The 23,307-nt window shown below is 39.3% G+C and overlaps 1 protein-coding gene across 7 annotated transcripts in view; it reads right to left on the bottom strand.

The window, feature by feature from the left end:
- FAM135A (family with sequence similarity 135 member A) overlaps positions 1-23,307 on the bottom strand; it is an 81,963-nt gene that overhangs the window by 46,023 nt on the left and 12,633 nt on the right. For 6 of the 7 annotated variants that reach the window (XM_052686258.1, XM_052686292.1, XM_052686308.1 and 3 more), the window contains 2 exons: positions 18,569-18,689; positions 848-927 (listed from right to left, as the gene is read on the bottom strand). In XM_052686258.1, coding sequence (XP_052542218.1) covers positions 848-927; positions 18,569-18,645 — 157 coding nt within the window. In that variant the 5' untranslated portion in view covers positions 18,646-18,689. The remainder of the gene's footprint in view (positions 1-847; positions 928-18,568; positions 18,690-23,307) is intronic. The other variant, XM_052686301.1, reaches the window with a different exon arrangement.

Genomic DNA, 23,307 nt, shown 5'->3' with positions numbered 1-23,307 from the left:
TTTTTACTGGAGGAAAAGGATCAGTTTAGCACAGCCACATTTCCTAAGCCACACCACACATTGTTTGAAATGGAATAGTTTTGGTTTGTAGGAATTATTTCTTCACATAAACCTAGAAAATCCAAGAAATACTCAAGAAGCTTGAGTAAAATTCAGTGTCTAAACTGTATTATTCAACATTAAGTTTAAAATAGCCTAAAAAATTTAGGTTTTGGAAATTTCATCTCAATTTTTCTCAGACCATAGTAGGTCCTTCTTTGTAATTCTAAGAATTTCACCTGTCACTTGAAAACTTCACTCATTTTTGTTTTCACATTTCTACAGCACAGTGAGGTGTGGGCTTGACAGAAGTGGGAGAGCACTAAGAACTTTCTCCAGCAGTAAGTTTGGATCCTTTTTGAGTCTTTTTGGGAAAAAAGAAAAAGGGGGGGGGGGGAGGGGGGGGAAATGGGGAGTGAGAGAGTTAACAGTAACAGTCTGTATCCAATGTTCTCCATGACTTGAAGGATATCTACTTAACTGTCCTTGGCAATCTTGGTCCAAAACACAAAGTAGACCAAGCATAATGATGGAACAAACCAGAAGATATTAGTATGTTTTGCTACCAGCAAAGAGAATTAACAGAGGAAAACTATTGAGGCAAATTCTGCAATTAACTTTTCAGTCTCATTACTATGAACAAACTAATTTTTCAGCAGGATATAATGAAATACTTCATATTTAAATTATGTTAATAACAAAATGGAAATGCTTTTATGTTACTTATAATAATATAAGGGAAAAATGACATTTCCTTAATTAACAAGGCAAGATAATGTCTACATTTACTACAAGGCCTTGCACTTACCAGTTGCATGTAACAAACTAGCTTCTAATTTGTGTGGAATTCTTGGAGGGATTTTCATAGAAGCACGAATCTGGTAAAAGCTAAAGAAAAAGACAGTGACTTGCAACACATGTGGTACAGTACATCTCAGTTACCATATTCAGGTACACACAATGAAGAAGCAGAAAATAGGAATGAGGAACAAGACAAGGAAGACTGAAAAGATTAACACTGTGCTCTTGTGACTCTTCATCAAGCAGAAAGATGGCCACATGTGAATAGAAGGAGGAATTGATCACAGAGCTTATCTTTCCAAATTACAGTGTTGGGGTAGATTTTTATATAGGTATATGGTAGATTTATGCCAGTAAGGGTAGGAACTGCAGGTTTACAGCCTAAAAAAAGAACCAACAAAAAACATAACCAACACCTTTTGCTTTTTGTTTTCTCAGTCTGTGTCTGCATCTTTAAATAGAGTTTTTAATCCTGTTTAGTTCCATACTGTCTCCAGCCTTGATTGTGATCTATGAAATCCCTAATTGTCTCATACACATTATTGGACTTTTCACATGACACAAGCACCCACAAATAAATACTTAGACAATGTGTTCTCTCCATCTCATCTCAATTCAGATAATTTGTTTATATTTGAGCTGGTTAGCTGCGGTCACCTCCGTGAGAGAGTTCCATGAGCTGCAACACAGCTGCACAAAAAACACCTCCACCAAAGGGAGGGAACGAGAACATTCAGAAGTGGAAAGGAGCAGAAGCTTTTTTATTCCACTCAATCAATCTTACAGCTCGTTTTCATCACATACACTAATAAAATCCCAACCTACTGCATTGTTCTGATTTTGGGTTCATCAATTCAGCCTAAACCGATGATCCGGTAGTTCATTAGTAAATGTTCTTTTTATTTGCCTAAGAATAAATAAATAAAAATCATTCTTAAATTAACATTTCCACAAAATTAGTAAATAAATATCAGTCTGGTCCAACAGAAGATATTTAAGCCAGTGGTGTGGTTAGAGATAAGAGCTCACAGCAAAATCCTTCCTACTGTTTAAAAATTGAATAAAGCAACCTGCAGCAAACTAATAAATACATATTTTGATTTAGACACCCACAGGTCAAAGAAGATTTTAAGCACATTTCTTAAGTCGTTCATAAAGCATGAATTACTTTGACACCTGATAAACAAATATTAACATTAAGTGCTTAATATCATGTTCTACAGGAGTGTAAGGAATTAAGGTGATAAGAGAGTCTTCTCATCAATAATCTAGCAAGATGCAATCTAGTTTGCTAAGCTATTCCTTTTCTGTGGGTCAGATGTGACTTCTATAATTTGGTGAGTTACTCATTTCACCTACACTGAGGAAAGATGGTACATTATGATGTACAATAACCTCAGTAAGGAGATACTTCTCACCAGCTTCAGCTTCACTGTCATTTCTGGACCCCCAGTAAGCACCACACAAGAGCACGACATCCTGCAAAGCACATCTTCTCGTGATCCAAATGATAGGAATGTGATAGCAGTGCACAACTTTTGTTACTTCAGGTGTTGAGAAAAGAATGGAAAATCCTTGGTATGGTTTATATTAAATAATACACCTCAGTAGTTCAGCGACACGCTGTGTATTTACTAACCTTCCATCAAGCTGGGTCTCTTTATCAGACTTTAAAACAGCTCAAATCTGCATCATTCCCAGACTACATATGGAATCGTGTTGCAGATACACAGAGCATAGCTTTAGTTTAAAATCTTTACCAAATGTGGATTAATGAATTAAGACTGCAACAATGTAATGTGCAAGGCAAACAACAAAAACTGAACACTGAACAGAGAAAGAGGTTAAATTCCATAGTATTTAATGTAGTAAAACTCATTTGCCCTAATGATTCTATTAGATATTAGATGACTGTTCACATTCTGGGCCCCAGTGAAAACAGTAATCAATAGAATTGTTCATTACATGCTTCGAATGTAATTTGTGAAACAAAAGCCTGTTTTGACAACCTTACTCTTCCTATTATTAATTCATCAAAAGCAGAGCATTCTATGCTTTATCCAGTAAACCCTTTGCCTGCCTGATGGATTTTAATTTGGGTTAATGGGGAGATGAAGGTGCATCTTGTTTGCTTGTTTGAGACAGGTGGCTCTGATACTCAGCGCAGATTTATACTTTAAGCAGTTTACAGCAAAACATTTACCTGTTAATCTGAATATTTAAGTCCTGAAGGAGTTCAGCTTAGGACAAATACGTAAACATTAGTTTCAAATCTTGCACCCAGGTCTTTGAAACAATTATTTTACAGCATAAGATATTTCAATTAAAAAAACCAACATCCTACACAGTCGTTATCCAAATTATTCACCATCACTCATCTTTAAATATTCTATAGATTAAGGATCTATCTGCAAATGAAGTGCTGTGATACTGATATAAAATGTTTTATTTACAACCAAATAGCATTTGTAATGCAGAAAATAAAGAAGTGTTTTCTAAAGCTCAGACATACTCTGGGGTACTCAAAGAGCTGGCTGATGTCATCATGAGACCTCCCTCAATTATTTTTCAACAGTCTTAGTAATCTGGTGAAGCTCCACTACACTCAAAGCTGGCAAACATTCCAATTTTCACAAAGGGCAATGAAAAAAACTTTGGTTACTACAGGCCTCTCAGTCTTACTTCAGTGTCTGTTCAAATTATAGAGGAAATTATTCTGGGAGTTCTTGAAAAACACTTGAAAGACAATGCAGTCATTGGTCATAGCCAACATGGGTTCACAAGGAGAAAAGTCCTGTTTTACAAACAATTTCCCTTTGTGACAAGGCTACCAAGCTGACCAAGGGAAGACAGCCGATGTAAACTTCTTGGATTTCAGCAAAGCTTTCAATACTCTCACAGCCTCCTTCTGGACAAAATGTGCAGCATACAGCTATACAAATACAGTGGTTGAACAGCTGGCTGATAACGTTGGTCTCAAAGAATTAGGGTAAATGGGGTTACATCAGGCTGGTGGCCAGTCACTGATGAGGTTCTGCAGGGTTTCATTTTGGAGTCAGTTCTCTTCAGTGATTTTATAAATGACATGGAAACAGGACTTGAAGGTATATTAAGTTTGCAGATGATATTAAATTGGGAAGAGCTGTTGATTCCTCTAAATGTAGAGAGCTCTGCCTTGCAGAGAGATCCTGAGATATCGGAGGGCTGGGAAATCATCAACCACATAAAGCTGAACAAGAGCAAGGGCCAGATTCTGCACCTGGGATGTGGCAACCCTATATATATAGGGTATATATATATAGGCTCTATATACAGACTGGGGAATGAGAGGCTGGATAGCAGCCCCATGGAAAGGGATCTGTGGTGTCTGGTTGATGTTAAGTTGAACATGAGCCAGCAGTGTGCCCTGGTAGCCAAAAAGGCCAAGTGTACCCTGGAGTGCATCAGGCCCAGCACTACTAGCTAGTCAAGGGAAGAGACTGCCAGGTTGTATTCTGTTTTGGGTGCCGCAATATAAGACAGACATCAAACCCCATTACAGTCTACAGCTTCCTCACAAAGGGAGGGGCATCACCGAGCTCTAGTGACATCAATAGGACCCAAGGGAACAGCACAGAACTGCATCAGAGGAGGGTCAGGTTGGGTGTGAGGAAAAGGTTCTTCACAAGAAGGCAGTGGGCATGGAGCAGGTTCCTCAGGGCAGTGGTCATGGCCCCAGGCTGCTGGAGTTCAAGGAGCCTTTGGACAACACTCTCAGGCACTGGGTTTGAATTTTTGGCAATGCTGTGTGGAGCCAGGAGTTGGACTCAGTGATCCTTCCAACAAAGGTCACTTCCAATATAGGAAATATTTCTATGTTTCTATGACACTTTCCTCATTTGACAGCAAGTTTTAAAAAGAAATTTCAAAAAATGCATCAAGACTGGACACACTCATTTCTCATCTTTCCGTCTCTGGACATTTATCAATTTGTGCCACAATCCTTCCTTTTCCATCAAAAAACCAACAACGCAAACTGATGACTCCCAACTACTTCTCAGCTGTACCATAAACATTGTCTTCTTGTGATAAATCTTCAGCTGACCCATAAATCTCATCTATCCAACCGCATCTCCTTGGGAGTCCAGACAACAATTCAGTATCAAAGACTTGTTACATTCAATTACCTTAGATATCCTTAAAATACTCTGCAAATAAGATCTGAATACAATCAACTCTTCATTATCTTACTTAATGGTAGAATGAAGGCATCCTTGATAATGGAAATTTCCAGATGATAACGGTGCTATATTTCATGCCACGGATTGTACTGGAAACGTACCCAGATAGATGAAGCAGCCTCAGACTAACAGAACTTTAAAACCCCTTGTCCAGCATCTTCCAAGGGGTGGAATGTGCAGACCTCATCAGGCAATTGCGGGCTTAGTGTTAACATCTTTCAGAGAGTCTAACAATTTGGGTCCATCAGTGCGTCTACATCTAAAGACCTACCCAATATCCACACAAATAGAGAACATGGTACAAAAACTGCAGCAGCATGGTCAGTTCTAAAGCAAACTCAGTGAGATTCAATGAGCAAGCCTAACTTCTGCTCAGCCCAAGTTTTCTGACGTGTACATTAGCCTCAAGAATATCAAACAGAAATACTTGAACAAGCTCTGTGTCACTTCATATCTTTCTCAAGGCTTGATTGCAACACTGACCTGCAAAAACGACTTTGATAATTGAGACAAAGGCTATATGTTTTATTCAATATTTATTTGAAATTGTTTGAAATAGCAGAAATATTAGCAGGAACATTAAAAAAATTAACACAGATCAATGATAGCAATTAGTCTTAAGATTCCCCAAAAGTGCTGGGGTTTTTAAGACCTAAATCACTAGGTTTTTTTTTGAGGAGGACTCTTGAGCAATAATAAAAAAAAAAAATCTGTGTTGTTTTAGACCATAAACACTTGACAAAAATTTTTTAGTTTGAAGGAATGAAGTAGATGCTTTCTTATGGAAGATATTCATTCCTGTATGAGGAATTCCCATCCAAAGCCTTGTAAAAGCCTCATCTTGCTGGAAGAAGATTGATTAATTCTGAAACTGTACAGCCATCACTGCATTCAAAATTACAAAGTTGTTTTTTTTTTTTTTTTTTTTTTTTTCTTAATTCCTGCACTTTTTCATTTCTCCTGGGTTCCACGGCTGAATCATGGTATGTATATGCACTATCTGGGTTTTACCTGGAGAATGAAGGTTCATTCATTGGAGACACTGTTGACTACAGGGTTCACCACCCCATCTTGAATGCCCACACTTAGTTTTCTCACAGATAATATAACTCAGTAGCTATGGAGATGCATTCTCCTCATTCCCCAAAAACCATCAGGCCATCTGCTTCTCAATAAAGGAAACCATGACTACTACTAAGGCACACTATGGCAGACCATCCCAGCGCTAGTCTTATTAAGACTAGGTAAGCCAGTGCCACTTCTGAAACATCTAAAAACATAATTGTTATGTCAATAATGTAGCCTTAAGGCTACTTTAAATTATCTTCCTGATAAGGAACAGAGGCACCTCTGCTTACTGCTGTCAAAAAAGAATGTTTTATGTACAGAGATAAGAGCATGTTCTCTTGAAAAAGCATTACCAACAGATCATGTGGATTCTGTCTTAGTAATAGCCCTCACTCTGCAGTAGTCCATAGCCAGGGACTGCTTGTCTTGAGAAGTCATGCTGAGAAAGATCTGGGAGCCTTGGCAGACACCAAGTTGAACACAAACCACCAGTGGGGCCTGGCAGAAGAATCATGGAATCACAGAATTGTTCAGGTTAGAAAAGACCTTAAAGACCATCAAGTCCAACCACCACCTAACCACACTACCCTAACAATCCTCCGCGAAACCATGTCCCTGAGCACCACAGCCAAACAGTTTTAAACTCATCCAGGGATGGCGACTCAACCACCTCCCTGGGGGGCCTATTCCAGTGCTTAACAACCCTTTTCTGTAAAGAAATTTTTCCTGCTATCTAACCTGCACTAACCCTGGCACAACTTAAGACCATTTCCCCTCGTCCTGTTACCTGTCATCAGTGAGAAGAGACCAACCCCTCTCTTGCTGCAGACACCTCTGAGGTATTCAAAGAGAGCATTAAGGTCTCCCTTCAGCCTCCTTTGCCCTAGATTAAATAACTCCAGTTCCTTCAGTCTCTCCTCAATAGGGCATATTCTCCAAGCCCTTCACAAGCCTTGTTGCCCTTCTTTGGACCTGCTCCAGCACCTCAGTGTCCTTTCTGCATTGAGGTGCCCAAAGCTGAACAGAGAGAGATGGGGCCTCACCATCCCATCCTGGGCAGTATTAATAGAAGCACAGCTAGTTGGTTGACAACAGTGATTATCTCTTTACTCAGCACTCATTAGACCACATCTGGAATTCTGCATCAAGGTGACATGTGAGGTAGGCAGCATCTTCTAGTTCCTATTACATCATAAACTTGAGGGGAAAAAAGACAATATACAAAACTATCTCTTAAAATTTGCCAGCCTTTCCTTCTCTAAATGCTCCCAGCATTTATCCTTTCTTTCTCAGCTCACAGACAGCAGGTGTTATGTAAATCGTTGACAGCAGGTCAAAGATGAATGCCAGATCTCTTACCATTTCAGTGCATGAAACCTTTGTTTTGAAACAATTTCACACCAATATCCCAAAAGGTACCTTTGCACATGCTTTGTATTTACTGTGCCAGCACACAGAATTAAAATTGAAGTCACTAATAGAATGCTTATAACTATCTGTAGCATTTCTGCCAACCCAAGCCTATGCAATGCGCTAAATGTATGTGCTTGCAGCTGCCCATTTTATCTCATTTGGTCCTGAATACAATAACATGCACATCCATAATTCCATAGTAATGCTATTAAAAAGGTGAAGGATATCTGGAGATTAGTATCCTTACAACAGACATTGTAGAAAAAGGTCTTCTAAAATAGATATTCAGTACTACTGATCTCCAATTGGCTTGGAAGAACTTCACTGGTCATCCTGAGTAAAGGATTGAATCTTTTCCAAACAAGTTGCATTAAAATCTCGTAGACTCAAAATCTGACATGAATCAGAAAATACTTTCCAACATGGAAACACAGACAGATTTCTTTTTTCTCTGGGATCATCATTTAGATGGGTATGGGTTCATTTATAATCTGAGCACGAAATTGGCTTAATAACAATCAGAATTTATCTTGCTACCAACAAAAAAGGAAAGATAAGAAGTAATGGTTACGTGGCTTTTTAATGCTCTTACATGGAACCACAGGCAGTAATGTGTGCAAGTAGAGTAATCAAGGACAAGCATTATTAAAAAAAAAAAAAAAAAACATGCATAAAAAAAGCCTGTGTGCTTTTACAGAGACAGCTGCATGAGCACTGACTTAAAAAACCACTTACTTCACCAGCTAAAGCACATTCCAAGGGAAATGCATGTCCTGGAAAAGTTTTATAATACAATTCAGTGAGGTAAAACTTTTCTGCAGTTCCTCTTGCCAAGCAGAGGAAAGGCAGAAATGCACACGGCAAATTCTGACCTTGTCCCTGAGTCCCCATGCACTCAATGCACACTTAAATGGATTCAGTCACACTAACAAGAGCAAACAATGAACATCTTGGACTTCAGCACTCACAGGCGCACTGGGTCACCTGCAGGGCAGCTTCTAAATTTATCAGTTTGCAAAACGAGGGAACAGCTGTGACCTTGCAGATGCAAAACCTCAGGAAAGCCCTTGGGATCTACTGAACACGTGGTCCTGTTGAAAACCACCTGCTCAGGTGCAGAAAACTACTGATGCTCCTCTCCTTTCCTTTGTCCAAGCTGACATCAACCAGACAGGTGTGGCAGAGCAAGCTTCATTTGGTGCACAGGAAAATGGAAAATGGAGAACAGAAACTTCCACTGCAGTAAGGGTTTGAGGCAGCTATATATTAAAAACATCCAACAGAAGAAAATTTTTTATGTACTTCTGTCAGCATCTCCCTGTCCTACAGTCTTATCTTGTGATAAACCCCTTGCTACTGCAGAGACCCTAACAACACTAATTCTTTCAAGAATGTAGAAAAACCCATCTTAAAAGCTGTAAAGGCATTTAGCACTTCACACAGCCAGTCACAAACCTGTATTGTTTGGAATTTTGCTGGGAAGTAACTTTAAAAAAAAAAAATACATCTCATGTCTATGGAACACCTTGTTTTCTAACAACTAAAGATGTATTTGAACGAAAGAGTTGTTAGGTTGAGAGTTGGATGGCAATTATTTGGAAGATTATTACCTCAATAAATCAGACAAGGAAGACAGGAAAGTAAATGCAGTTAAGGATTTTGCCTTATTATTACAGAAGGCTTTTCTCCATGTTCTTACCAGCAGCACAATCGGGTACAATTTCTGCAGTGGTACTTAAAAACTTGAAAGGGAAATACTACTCTCAAATAAATCTCGTTGTTTCTTTTTTTAAAGAGCCTAATAAACATGTAATAATGGATTAGCTTTTATTTAATCAAGTAGATCTTAACTTGTATCAGTCTGTTTATAATTTTAGTTCCCCTTTTATTTCCTGTTATTACTGAAGGGAACATAATAAATCATGCTAAGTTTTCTCTAAATTTAAGTTATCTTTAAATTATAACAACTCCACAGATCTCATCTTAATGATTTCCCTGCTATGAAAACTTTCCAACTGCATTTACATGGATTAAAATTAGTATTACAATGTTTTATGTATTTAATTCAAGATATTAGCATCACAAATAACATTTTACAAGTGTTTATCTTCTGATTGTCTTGAACATTTCAATTTTCTGGGGACAAAGGTACAGGATGTAAAGTTTTCCTGGCAAGTGGAGTCACAGCTTTTCCAAAGCTCCACCTTCTGCAAACAGACAGCGGTTCTTCTTTAGAAACATCATAACATATTAATTTTGAAATCAAGGTTTAGCAAACACAACAGATGGGAGACCAGAAGACAAATCTGACAACTCATTTTCTGGTACTTGCTCCAACGGTATTTCAGTTTTTGTTTCCCAAGTTTTGCAGCTGTGCATCTATTTCATCTGTCAGTAATCAAACATACAAGCTTTACCATTCTCTTGGTAGCCTACTTTAATGAAATTCAATCTCTATTTTATGAGCAAACATATCATGCACTTAATGAAAAATGGAAATTTAGGTACCACAAAGAAATTGCGACAAAAATAATGGTAAGGAAAAGAAAAAACACCACAAAAGCAACAACACCAAATGCACACAAACTATCATGTTTTATGCAAGATACATTACATAAAAGTCAGTACTCTCTTGACCTTGCCAACATCTTCATCTTTTTCCCTGTAGACAGCTTCACCACTTAAGGAAGTTACATCAGCTCGAGTTCTTTTTTCTTCTTCTCTAGTTTATATCAATGTTGTTTCTCATACAACTGCTCTTAGATGTTATTTGGACATTATGAAAAAAAACCAAAACCAACAGTCCTTTGGCGTCAGAAGCTTCCATCTTTCACCTTCAAGCAAGGTGAAGTTTCATGATTGATTTAAGCCAGCTTAAGACAGCATCGCCAGGAGCAAGATAGGAGCAAAGTCACACTCCAAAACCTCTTGTGTTCCCTGGTTTTAAGGCTGACTTTCCGCCACTGCTTGTAAGCAGAAATCTGCCAGACTCACTGAAGAAGTATCGTAGGTTCTCCTCAGGGAACTGGAGGGGTGGGGGGGTTGCTATTCTGAATGTCAGCATACGTGCTTTCTGTTATCTCCTTCCTCCTTTCCAGTGGGAAAGGTCCTGGCGCTGCAGTAATGGCTAGGGTCCTTTCCCTCAGAAATATCAGGGCTTGGGCCCCTCACTGCCCTACAGCTGTCTGAATCCTTTAATTTGTCTCTCATGCTAGCTGGCATCGAGGAAATCTTCGTCCTCTTCATAATAAGGAAATACCAAGAAAGTCTTGAAAATTAGACTATGGTTTTACAATACAAGGAATTTTGCAAAAAAGTCAAGTTTGAAGAGCTCTGTTTTCACTTTTCCCTCTGCCTTGTCCTCCCAGACACTCACTCTTGCCCCTGTGCTACAGCATATTTTCCTCCACTCAGTCCTATCAACACGCTACTTGCAGAGCAGTGCTGCAAACTGGACTCATTCAGCAGCTCAGATAGCACAACTGAGAGGCTGTCCATTGTGGTGACAAGGAAGAATCAAGAGCAAGGAAAGCAGAAACTGCAAACTGGCACTGCCAACCAGGGTCTGTATCCACAAATGACAGCTAGGGAAATTAGAATGGATGTAGCTGATGTCTGTCACAACTCCCTATCCTACAGGAAGTGATGCCAACTGAGAAGGAGGCAGAAGTTCAGACAGAGGGTTTCTTTCAAAACATACTCATCTCTGGACTGCTGTCAGCAAAAGATCATACTGATGAAGCAGACCCTACTGTTTGACAGTCTCCTAATATGGAGGACTGAACTTCCACAGCATTACAGTTATATCAGCCCAGAAGCCAGCTGGTGATAAAAGCAGGGATCCTGTTCCTCTGTTCTATCTTCTGCTCTTGCACTGGCAGATTAGCTGTGGAAGGTAGAATTATACTGTCTGTTTGTTGTAATTCTTCTGCTGGCTTACTATTTTGGCTTGGCCCATGAAAAGGTAGAAGAGCATTACTGCAGGCACACAGGAAACACCAGGAGAGGGACGATTCTTTTCAGACTGCTGCTACCCAACAGGTCTCCTTTTCACCAACATGTACACCCTTAGCTAATGTCCCAGCTCACTTAATCCCCTCCCAGACTACACTGCTGCCAGCTGCTACAAATGCTGACCATCTGATTGATCACAGAATGGCAAACAAATCAAGAGATGACCATGCATATTAAACCCTTTGGCAGATATATGCCACTGTACTGGCTTAAGCCAACCACAAATCTGCAGACAAGAATGCTGTTTCACAACGGATTTGAGTCTAAGGAATTTTCAAACTTTCTGGAGAAACTAAGTTGTATAAATTAACATGAATATGTTGAATTGGGCAAAGTTCTTTTTTTTCTTTAATAAATAAAAAATGAAGAGCTCAGATGTGTAAGCCTGAGTGCCTACAACCCTCTGGAAACATCTCGAGTTTCTTACCTGTCAACTCAAGAATCTGGCAAAGGGAGAACAAGTGAAGAGGAAGGAATGACAGTAAGAAATCTCAAGCTATGAAGAGTTACTTTGTATGACATACAGTAATTGGAAAAGGTATCGGGAGGTTTAATGAGTGAAAGAAGACTTTAAGAGATGTGATGCAACGTGAGTTCTGAGTAGGCACTTGATTGAAGCAGAAGCAGCAAGTCTGAGTTTGGTGGTGCGACAGGTGTGCACTAGGCACCCACACTCAGACAAAGCTGCATTTCTAAGATAATCCAGTAAACTGTGGTCTGTGGTTGCAAATACATAAATATGTAAGAATGGATGTATGCACAGCAGAAGGAGCAAAGGCGGCACTACGCCAGGATTTTCTGTTGTTCCACAAGGCAGATATGACTCTGGAATACTCAGGGAACATTTCTCTCTATTCCTGCTGATAGCTTTGGATCTCAAGCTAATTGAAAGAACTAGCATAAATCATCTTTCCGCAATAACCAACTACACGTAATTAGGGAAGAACACTTAGAAACAAGAGATTTTTCTTTGCTTCTCATTACCCTCAGATAGAGACTGGTCTGAACTATAAGCCAACGAAGAATCTACATGCTACAAAAGAGTGCTACACTTGTGAGAGAGAATCTTAAAATTAGCAACGCTAATGATTAAGCACGTTTCTTAATGCAAAGTTAAAAGTGCTTCTGCTGTCATATGCCATTCCAGAATACTGAACTCAGTAAAACTTGGATTTAGAAAGAGAAGTTACATACTAAAGAAACCATTATTCTAATGTCTTCAACTAACACCTCAGTGAACACCTACTCTCATACTACACACAGAAGTTAACAATATTGTTATAGTTAAAAAAGGTTAAAAAAAAAAAAAAAAAAAAAAAAAAGAGAGCTTTATCTGGAGACAAATCATTGTATATTCAGGAATGTCTTGCACTGTCACTTACTCCTTAAAATGAACTCTCTGGTCATGTTTCTGCTAAAAATCTTCATTCAGTCTGCTGACAACACTGCACAAGGCTGATCCATAATCCTTACACTGCAACACGAAATGGTACCTGGTCTTTTCTTTTCTTTCTCAAAAGGCACATTTTCTTTGATAATGTAAAGAAAGAAGCAATTACACAGACCTCCAAGTACAGTCCTTAAAGGAAACTTTGTCCTTAAAGGAAAACATGTGACTTAAGCCATATCACAGTTACTTTTAATGTTCTTGTCACACAAAATAGCTACAGCTATGGCAGTGCTCCAGCAGGCTTCGGCAAGATGGCAAAAGGACACATCTAAACACTTGTTATTTTATTCTTGAAAAGTAAATTTTGCCAAATTCAGTGTCTGGAAAGTGCATCTGACTCATTCAAAATAATGAACTCTGAATATTAGGATGACTTGTTTCCTTCCAGAAGGACTACATAGGTGTAGGAGCTAAGGTCTGAATAAAATCCAGGTTATTTGAAATCCATAGCCAATACCTGAGAAGTCTAGAATATACAATGAATAGCCAGGAACATTTATCAAACACTGAGGCATAATTTTTAAAGTATACTGGCTGAGGGAGTGTTGGAGGGCAAAAAAACAATGTTAAATTTTTGTAAACAAACCCTTCAGTACAGCTGCAATTACCAACAATTTGTTATGTACCCAGGAATAATGACTGAAGAAGTAAGCACCTATACCATTATATTTAGATATGTCAGAAGATGTATCTAAAACCAAGAGCTGTAGTCATCTGATTCACTTTCTTAAGAGCAAGGCAAGTCCTCTAGGAATTAATGCATGGAGTGGAATAAAAAGATAAGATTCTCCAAGTCTGAGTAGAAACCCAACTTACAGTGGCTTTGAACAACTACTCAGCAACCTTCTCTGTTTGGCCAGAAGTATCCTAACACAGATATTTTACTCAGGTATCTAAAGACAAGTGGTACAACCTGCCAGTGTCTTAAGTTCCATTCATATAGCTAAGGCAGAGCATAGATCAAAAGCTTTAATTTCTAACTCAAAGGAAGCAGTGCTCAATTTTACACTTACTTTTCCAACTACTATTCTCAACAAACGTTGGGCTTTTCCTTTGGAAAAGGCAAGATTCTGAAGTACCATCATTTGGCACTTCAAACAGACATTGCTCTTTTGACCACATCACATCTTTGTCCTCTCAGGCATCCTCAGTCAGAAGACCTATTGGGGTATTTGATCATACTAACTTCTAACATCTGAAGCAGTACCAACTTAACATATGACTTTTGATTGCTCATTCTCAGTTTTGCCTGTTCTTGCCTCAGAGCAAGAAGGACCTGTGTGTGCGACCACCACTGAACTACATACAGAAATTGATCCACTTTAAAAAAGTAAGAGAAGTAGTAAGAAAGAGAAGTACCTGCGCTTTGTTCCCAGACAGACAATTCCCTGCTTTTCCAGCCTGGCCCGCTAAATCTTGAACCTGCATTACTGCTGTTTGTATTACTGGAAAATCATAAGCTGTAGAACAGAGCTCATCTTGCAGCTACTAGACCGATCTGACAGTTTTCTTCTCCCTTTGAAAAGATCGTATTACATTAAGTAAAGATCACAGTACTGTGCTTCAGAAGATCTGCTGCTACATGTCAGAAGAGGACTCAGAGCACTTATTTCCTAGAGTCTGTGTCATACAGGAATGCAGTTTGAAAGTAAAAGTTTGACTGGGCTTTATGAATTCCAAACAAAACCAAACAGGTCTGCCTGAACATGCCGTGTACCCTAACTGCTTGCTATTTGATCATATGCCAATGACACCAACCATTTGCAGAGGCTGCTTCTTTATTTAGGAACAGAAACTGTCCATCTCCTGATTCAGCCAGGGCTAAAAATGCTAACTTAATGTTAACACGTTATAAAACTTATGCAGATAACTCACTGGATCCAGAGAAAACAAAACGAAATAAGCTTTCATTTGTTGCCTGATTTCTTATTAAATTACCATGTAATCATAGTAAGAGTCATTAAAATTCATGCTCTGATTCAGTGTATTTTCTTTTATGCTACATTGCACAACAAGACAGACAGATGGAAGCATAAAATGTCATTGCTGCTGAGATACATTTGTAACTCTCCACACAGGGCCAAAACATGCATCTATGGCATAGAACAATAACATAAGGTTAATTTCCCAATAGCTTCCAAGAAGTGTTTTCACATTTCTGTGATACTGGACTTCACAAAAGAAACTTTTACCTTACAAAAAAAAAAAAAAAAAAGAAAGACAAATCAGACACATAGAGCCTTTAGTACTGAAAAGTCTAAATGCATATCTAGCTTGCTGTGTGCACTATTACAGACAAAATAAAGAAATGGTTAGACAAAATAAGATTGCACATAGGCAGAGAAAATCTAGACTAATGCTGTTTTCAAAGCAGATCTCACAGCAACACCTGTGCTGTACTTAACTACAAACCATCAGCTGAGTTCCTCTTGACCAATACATTTTCCAATTCATATTTGAAAAAGCAATTATTAATGATTATTAAAAATAGGGAGAATAGGCCTTCCTGTATTAAGCCTAGTTAACTAGCTACCTGTTGTGCAAATGGACAGAGTCCTTACGCTAAAGGGCTTACAGGAAAAGAGACAGCATGGAAATATAAATAGGGATGTGCAATGACAGACACAGAAACTGTCAGTGTTTCAAAAACAATTTGAGGAAACAGCTTTTGTGTGAAGACACTGGCAGGACAGAAAAAAAAATGACTTCTTTCAGAAAAAGCCCGTGTATCTAATAGTTCTACAAAGTACGAGACTTTTGCAACAATATAAATGCATTGAGCATCCCTTTTGCAGACTTTTCAAAGTGGAAAACCAGCATGGAAAAATTAATATCCTGGTTTGAAAACTGAGAAGTGGGAAATGCAGCCTGGCATCAAGGCTAAGCTGCTAATAGGAGTCAGGCAGCGTAACACAGGAAAGACGGAGACCTTGTTTTCCCAGAGTGCTTGATGCTGTGATGAGAGAGGAGTCAGAAGACTGACAAGGTCAAAACGACAGCCTTCAAAGTAGAACATAACATATATCAAAGTCAAATGAAAATTAAATGAAGTAGTTAAGGGAATTTACCAGTTTGCATTATATACCAGACTATGAAAGATGTTATATTACGGTCCTTCACCCCAAAAGAATTCACAATTGAAATAAAGGTGGGATGCAAGCAGGCAGTCAGGTACAAACAGGATAAAAAGACTGATCAATCCACCCAAAATGAGCCCACAGTTCCTGTTTCTTCCTCAGGCAAATGCATCTCTAGTTTAGGGCAAAGCCAGTGTTCAGGCAGAACAACTGCTGCAGAATATGGGCACCAGATTTGTCATTCACGAAGTCTCAGAATCTTTAAGACAGTTTTGTGGCAGGTAGGTTTCTCCTCCATGTTTAAAACATGCATCATTTGTGAGTGGCTGCCACTCTCAACTGTCAGAAAATAAGGGAACTTTAAATCACAATAAATATGAGCATGGAATCACAGACTCACAGAATATCCCAAGCTGGAAGGGACCCATAAGAGCATTCTTTTGGCTCATGCTCAATTCACTGCCCATCAGGCCCTAGGTGTACTTTTCTGCAAAGCTGTCTTGGAGCCAGGTAGCCCCCCAGCCTGCACTGTTAATGGGGTTATCTGCCCCCATCTGTATGACTCTGCATTTGCCTTCAACGCAGTGAGGTTCCTGTCAGCCTGTACCTCCAGTTTATCCAGGTCCTTTCAAAGAGAAGTTCTATTCTCTACTGTATCTTATCACTCCCTGCAGTCTGTTATCATTCAAAAACTTGCTGAGAAGGCACAGTGTTTCATCATCCAGGCTGTTAACCAAACTCTACACAGTATTGATCCAGTCTCAATCTGTGAGGGATGCTATTAGCCATTAACTGTGGGTTGGACTTTGCACCACTTGACCACAACATTTGGGGTATGGTCACCAAACAGTTATCCACCAACTCATTATACTGCTCTCCAGTTCACACCTCACTCAAACCACAGTACGTTTCCCATTTTATTTATAAAAGGACAGCACTACAAAACCCTAATCTAACTGGAGCCTTTATGAAATGACAAAAGGGCCTTGCTATCTCAGATCTTCAATCTCACAGCTCCCAGCCAATTAAATTTCTTTTACTCATTTTGTCACACAATACTCATATATCAAACAGTGTTTGGGCAAAAACTCCCATGATCACATCACACTAATCTAAAAAGGAAAATTATGTGAAGCCTTATCTGAATGTAGCAACAGATTAAAATGAACCAAAAGAGAAACCAGGAGCAAGCTCGCTTTTAAGTAATTGGTAGAGAGCTATAAGAAAATATTATATAATGAGATAGCTGTATTAGATCAGAAGAACTTAAATTATTCTTTAACTACATTACATAACTCTACTACTTACAGCTGCAGCACAGCTTTTAGGAAAAGCTAACCACCAAAATATCTCCATGGACATGGGACTTATTCTGGCAGTGCAGCTCCCTCTCCTTCCTAACTTTGCTTTCTAAGATAACATGGCTGAAGTTGAAGGCTGAAACCAGAGACTCAGTATCTACTTGTCATTTTTCTCATGTCAGCATTCTTCTTCTCTCAACTTGTTCTGTTAATGTGCTGTGTTATAAAGAGCAAGCTTAAAAGAAATGTGCCAAGTTGAGCACCGTAATGAAAATGCAGTGTTTTGCTTCCTAACTACCTTGTTGTGGGATCATTAGGATCAGAGGGTGAAGATAACCTAAACACTTCCTTTCCTTCAGGCTTTTCTCTATTAAAACTAACGTGTTGCCATATTCTAACCTCTCCCTCGCTGCTAATTTCAGGGGGAAAAAAAAGGACACAGTTCAAAGAACTGTACTTTTTTTGTCAAAGTACTTAGAATATTCTCAGTATTCTCTCAGACCTCTTAAGTGCTCCTCAATCCTACTCCAATGAAGACTGAAATTACAATTTCCCCCAAAAGATGGATGCAGCCAGTTTGCTGCATACAGTATGACCACAAACGATAGTGAACGTAACAGCTTGTCACCTGTCAGTACCAACTTCAAATGTACCACAAGTCAAATTTAGAGAAGGGTAAGCTCTCTTCACAAAGGCATCTCTTGACTCCACCTCCAGATCTCCTTCCCAGTTCTGTGGAGGCACAGCACAGCGAGGACAACAGAAGCTAGTGAAGTTGTCTAATGCCAAATTGATAAACTAATATGCTAATAGGGGCAGCAACATTTTAAAAAGATTTTAAAAGATTCAAGAGAAAAGCCTATCATATTGCAAGCAAAAGGGATTACAGTAATTAAGATATGAAAGGGTAAAAGTCTGGGTAAGGATATCATCTACTCTCTAAAAGAACAACAAAACTTCCTTCTTGTCCAATCAGACAGTAGGTACTTCTTTACAGCTTAAGTTTTTGGTCAAATTACTCAAACATTTCAATTCCTGGCCAGAATATACCTTTCCAACAAAGAATAAATAACTTCCAAATCACTACAAAACAGTCAATAACATGTGAAGCAACTCTACATGACACAACACACTCTGAACATCAGCCATACACCACAGTGAAGTGTGAAAGAATGCACCACCTACCCTCTTTGAAACAAATCCACATTGAAGAATTTGTGGAGCTCCACGGAGAATTCTACCATAGCCTGAACTTCACTCATGTTTATGAGGATGCAGATGTCAAAACTTGTCAGCACCTTAGTTACTGAAAACAAACAGAAAACAATTTTTTAAAAACATATGCATGGGGCAATATCTAGCTGGTCCTTATAAAATGAAAATGCTATTGTATACAGTTTCATAGGTTCCTTAAATATACATATAAACATGAACAATGGATATGCCAAATCCTGCCCCAAATAACTTGTATCTTTGCTGTGGAGGAATCAAATATTATCAAAGAAGTATCACGATATGATTAGCATAACACAGCCCTGGAACTTACTGATAGTTACGTACTGCAGCTCTGCTCTGGTAATTGGCTGGAGAGAAGAAAAAATACTGCCATGAAGGAGACAAAGAGCATGATCTCCTTCCAGCCCTTACTGAAGCAGAGTGGCCAAGCAAGTGGAACTACATCAAGTCTGATATGAGGATAGGGGTAGCTGAATTACAATGTGGTCAAATAGAAGTTGTAAGGACTGACAGGACCTGTAGGACTTTTAAGGGAAAGACTGGAGAGGAGAGGCAGGCGTTAAGGTGGGCAACACACCCATTCTCAGTCAATCTTTCTTAGTAGTAAAGCATTACTTCTCATTGTCCTTTTTGCAGCCACAGACTGGCACCATACTGCTAATTTACAATTGCCTGCTGATACTTAAATTAAAATCCTACAGACTGATGAGTTTTGCTGGTTTTCCTTCAACAATATCAAGTGGATTAATAAAACAGATCACCTTTTCTGCAAACATCTGTCTTCAATCTTCCTAGTTCCTGCAAGCACTGCCAGGTTTGAGAAATAAACAAACAAAAACCAAAATGGGCAATCCATCATACACATTAGTCCTCCTTCTGGCTCAGGCACAGAAGAAGTAAACCTAATACCTGACCTGGTCTGAGCTTTAATAGGTTATGACGTTTTTCTGTTTCTGCTATACAAGCTTAAACAAGCAGGTGGGAGTCTGTGAGGCAGCAGGTGGTACTACAGAGACTGAAAACAGTAGCTGGCAAAGCAGTCAGCCAAAGCAGAACAGTCACTTGAAAGCAAGTTACCTGAGGGCGCTACCTACCAACCAAATTATCTTGGCCTCTGACATGTGATAAGATTTACCTTGCTGTACTTTCTCTAGAGAAACTGGTTTCAAGCACCACAGCACAGGTTTAGATTTTGAACAATAAACAAGCGAATTCTAACCTTGGTTTAAAAACCTGTTCAAGGACTCTGCATACACTGCACTATGAACAAAGAAACAGTAGCTTAGTACTACTGATGTAGCAGAGAATAGGGAAGGAGGAATTTTGCTCCTGAAATTGAGTTGTAACAATAGGAAGAATGCATATCAAGAACCCTTCATGCCAGATCAGAGCTACAGCATGTAGATCAGAGACGCCCTGCTGGCAGGCTGCATGCAGCCCAACACAGCTAGCAATGTGGCTGGGCCCCTGCTCCGTGCGCCCTGCCCTGGGTGTATCTGTAACTCCACTTTCAGTCGACATAAATACATTACCTGGGAATTTTCAAATGGAGTGCACAGAGCTGCAATCAGACATTCTACTAAAAAATCTGACCACGTCCCTTCGCTTTTACAAGCCCCATCACACCAGAGAAAAACATTTCTCCCTTCACAATCACATCTTATTCATGTCACCACTTTTTGGCAGTACATACATTTGTGAACAGCTATTGTTGAGGATGAACTAAAGGAGGAGCAAAATTTCATCAAAAATCTCAAGAGCTCACTAAGAATTACAACCACAGCCATCAAATCAGCCTGATGCATTACTTTCACAACAACAGGGTCACATTTCCCACTAGCTCTATGCTTTTGTTGCTCTCTTTTGTTTTAATAAAAAATATTAAAGTTAAAAAAATCTTTGTAAGCTTTGTTACTTATATGCGTGAACTTTACTATCTATCTTATGAGGACTGCTTTGAAAGTAATGCCTCCTGTCTTATGATGGCCCCTGAAGCCAGAGGTGGATGTTGGTGGTATGGCAGTAGATGTTGAACTTTCCTGCCAATATTCCATTCCAGGTTGTTGTTGTGTGACAAACATGGCACCTGACATGGAAGTGCGTATGAAGGCAAGGTGTGTCACTGAACTCCCATGTACAAGAACTGGCATCCACTGACATTTACTGATGCTTGCTGAATGCTGATGGAGACCAAACACAGTGAGCACAGGGAGGCAATGCGTGAGGCATTTCAGCAGTGGCAACAGATGGCACAGATTTTCACAAGTGTAGCATGCAGGCTCTTATTCATCGCTGCTGAAAATGCACAGCTAATGGTGGTGACCATGTTGAAAAATAGTGTTTTGTAGCTGAGCTTTTGCTCTATCAAATAGCATTATTGTGCTCATTGTATCAGTTGCAGTTTCCGTGGAAATATATAGGAGGAGTTTGTATATGTGGCCCAAGACAAGTCCTGTTCACACAATGTGGATCAGGCAAGCTGAGAGGTTAGACACCCGTGAACTGCATGACACAATTAACACATCTTGTTTAGAAATTCGGTGTTGCAATGCACATCTAGATCAAGGGATTTTGATACATTTGCTGAATGATGTCTAAAGTTTGTCTGCACTGAAAGGATTATAACTGATAACCTAGACTACTTGGCAACAATTTCTTCTTCCACTGCTTTGGCTACAGGATTGAGACGTCCTCAATGGCCTTCAAAGCTAGAATGAGGAAACCAGGCATCTTGTCAGACACTCTAATTCTCTGGGGTTGCCATACCATGTTACCATGCGTGCCTCACCTACAACAGCCTTCTGCAAATGGAACCTGAGCTGTCACTGAACTGATCATGGAACTGCTGTGACCCTGAGCAACAGTCCCAGTGGGAATTGTATGTAATGCGTGATGAAACTGTATGATACCTCAGAAAGGACCTCACTTAAAAATCCTCAAACAAAAAAAAAAAAAAAAAAAAAAAAAAGAGAAATGGCTCAGGAGGACAAAAGATGCCACAGAGACGTCTGAGCCAGCCTGCATTTTGATGAAACAGACTACTTTTCCATGGGATGAAGACATCACGTCACCACATGCCTCAGATTGCCCAGCACTAATGGCACTGTCCTTAGTCCCTCAACAGCTTGGCTCCCTCTAAGAGGAGGGAAAACTGCTTCTGCAGGAGTTGCTAGCCAAGTAGTCACTCCCAAATGCTTCAGGGTTTGTCAGCAGGCAGGAAACTCTGGACAAATTCAAAGGTCCTCTTTATGAATGAGTTACTCGACAACAAAAAGTGCTCCCTAGCTTTCTCACCACTGCCAAAAGAATTGTCCAGCAAACCTGTAACATTTCTGTTGCGTCTAACATGGCTCTGGCTGGGGCCACTCTCTCCTTGCTCTGTTGAGCTAACGCAGCATCTCCAACCAGCTCACTAAAGATTGCTTGAGCAGGTGCCTTTGCAGACTTGAACACAGGGCCAAGCAACCACACAGCAGCACGTTTCAAAGCAGTGACACAGTACTTGCCCAACTACCAACTGCGTTTGGGAAAGTGGCATCCTTGCCTTGTGCCAGTATCAACTGCAAAACCAACCAGAACTACTCAGCCACAGTTCACAAAATGTGCACCATAAAGCAACACTGCATGTCACTGCAAACATCTGGGACTGCAGTCTGCCAGCTGACCTCTGAGGATGGTTTTTTCTCTGCTGAGCATCAGCTTGTTCCATGAGCTCTTTAATCAGGGTGAAGGGGAGCACTCACTGTCCTGGCCTGACAGAAACCCCATCATGACTTTCTGTCAGTCTTTCATAACAGTGCAAAGGAAAACAGAGTTTTTTGAACTGTAACTGCTGCATAACATTTTCTGTTATAAACATTTTAAAGGGGAAACTCAAACTTGGAGAAGCTGTCTTTGATTTTCGTTTGCTAATCACAAAAAAAATCCAACTTAAGAAGTTAAAACTTGCATAGAGGTATTTCTTTGTACATTTTATTTAAATTTACAGCTAACTTTGCATTAACATCAATAACGTTACATGTCTACAATTTGTTTCAATACTTAATGAGTTGGTTGTTGTATTTTAAAGCATATGATTAGCATTCAGAAACCGAGGTATTGAAGTGAATGCTGTCCTGCCTGCTTGCAAGAAACAAGAATCCTTCATCAAGAACAACTTCATTATGAGTGACAGAGGTTAATGCAGCATATAAACAGTATCAGAGAAGTGGTAACAAATAGGAACATCCTAATACACAGGGTTAGAACAATCCAAGGGTTTCGCAATTCTTGGAGGCTACTTAGAACTTATGAACAATCAAAGCAGCACAGTAAAACCTGATACTATTAAAGCATTGAGACAAAATCTCCACTGGTCACTTGATCCAATACTAAGGACTAAAACTTCACAATCTTGAGGGTTTAATTACACAAATCTTTTCTTAAGGAGAAAATTTCCTACATATCCTTGCCAGTCCATGCTGCCCCATACTAACTCATCTCTTCTTCAATTATTCAAACTCATCTTCTCTGGGGCAACAATACAAAATGGATTAAAGAAATATCATCAGATTGTAAAAAGCTCACCAAAAAGGAAAAAAAAAATGTTTTTTCTTTTCTTTTTTTTTTTTTTTAACTTAATCATTTTAGTAATACTTCATAGCAACTACATCAGAGCACCTTTGAGTGCAATGAAAAGACAGATGGAG

The sequence above is a fragment of the Tympanuchus pallidicinctus genome, unplaced genomic scaffold (assembly GCF_026119805.1).
Source record: "Tympanuchus pallidicinctus isolate F22 unplaced genomic scaffold, pur_lepc_1.0 scaffold1, whole genome shotgun sequence".
Lineage (NCBI taxonomy): Eukaryota > Metazoa > Chordata > Aves > Galliformes > Phasianidae > Tympanuchus > Tympanuchus pallidicinctus.
This window is presented reverse-complemented; position numbering and strand designations above follow the sequence as displayed.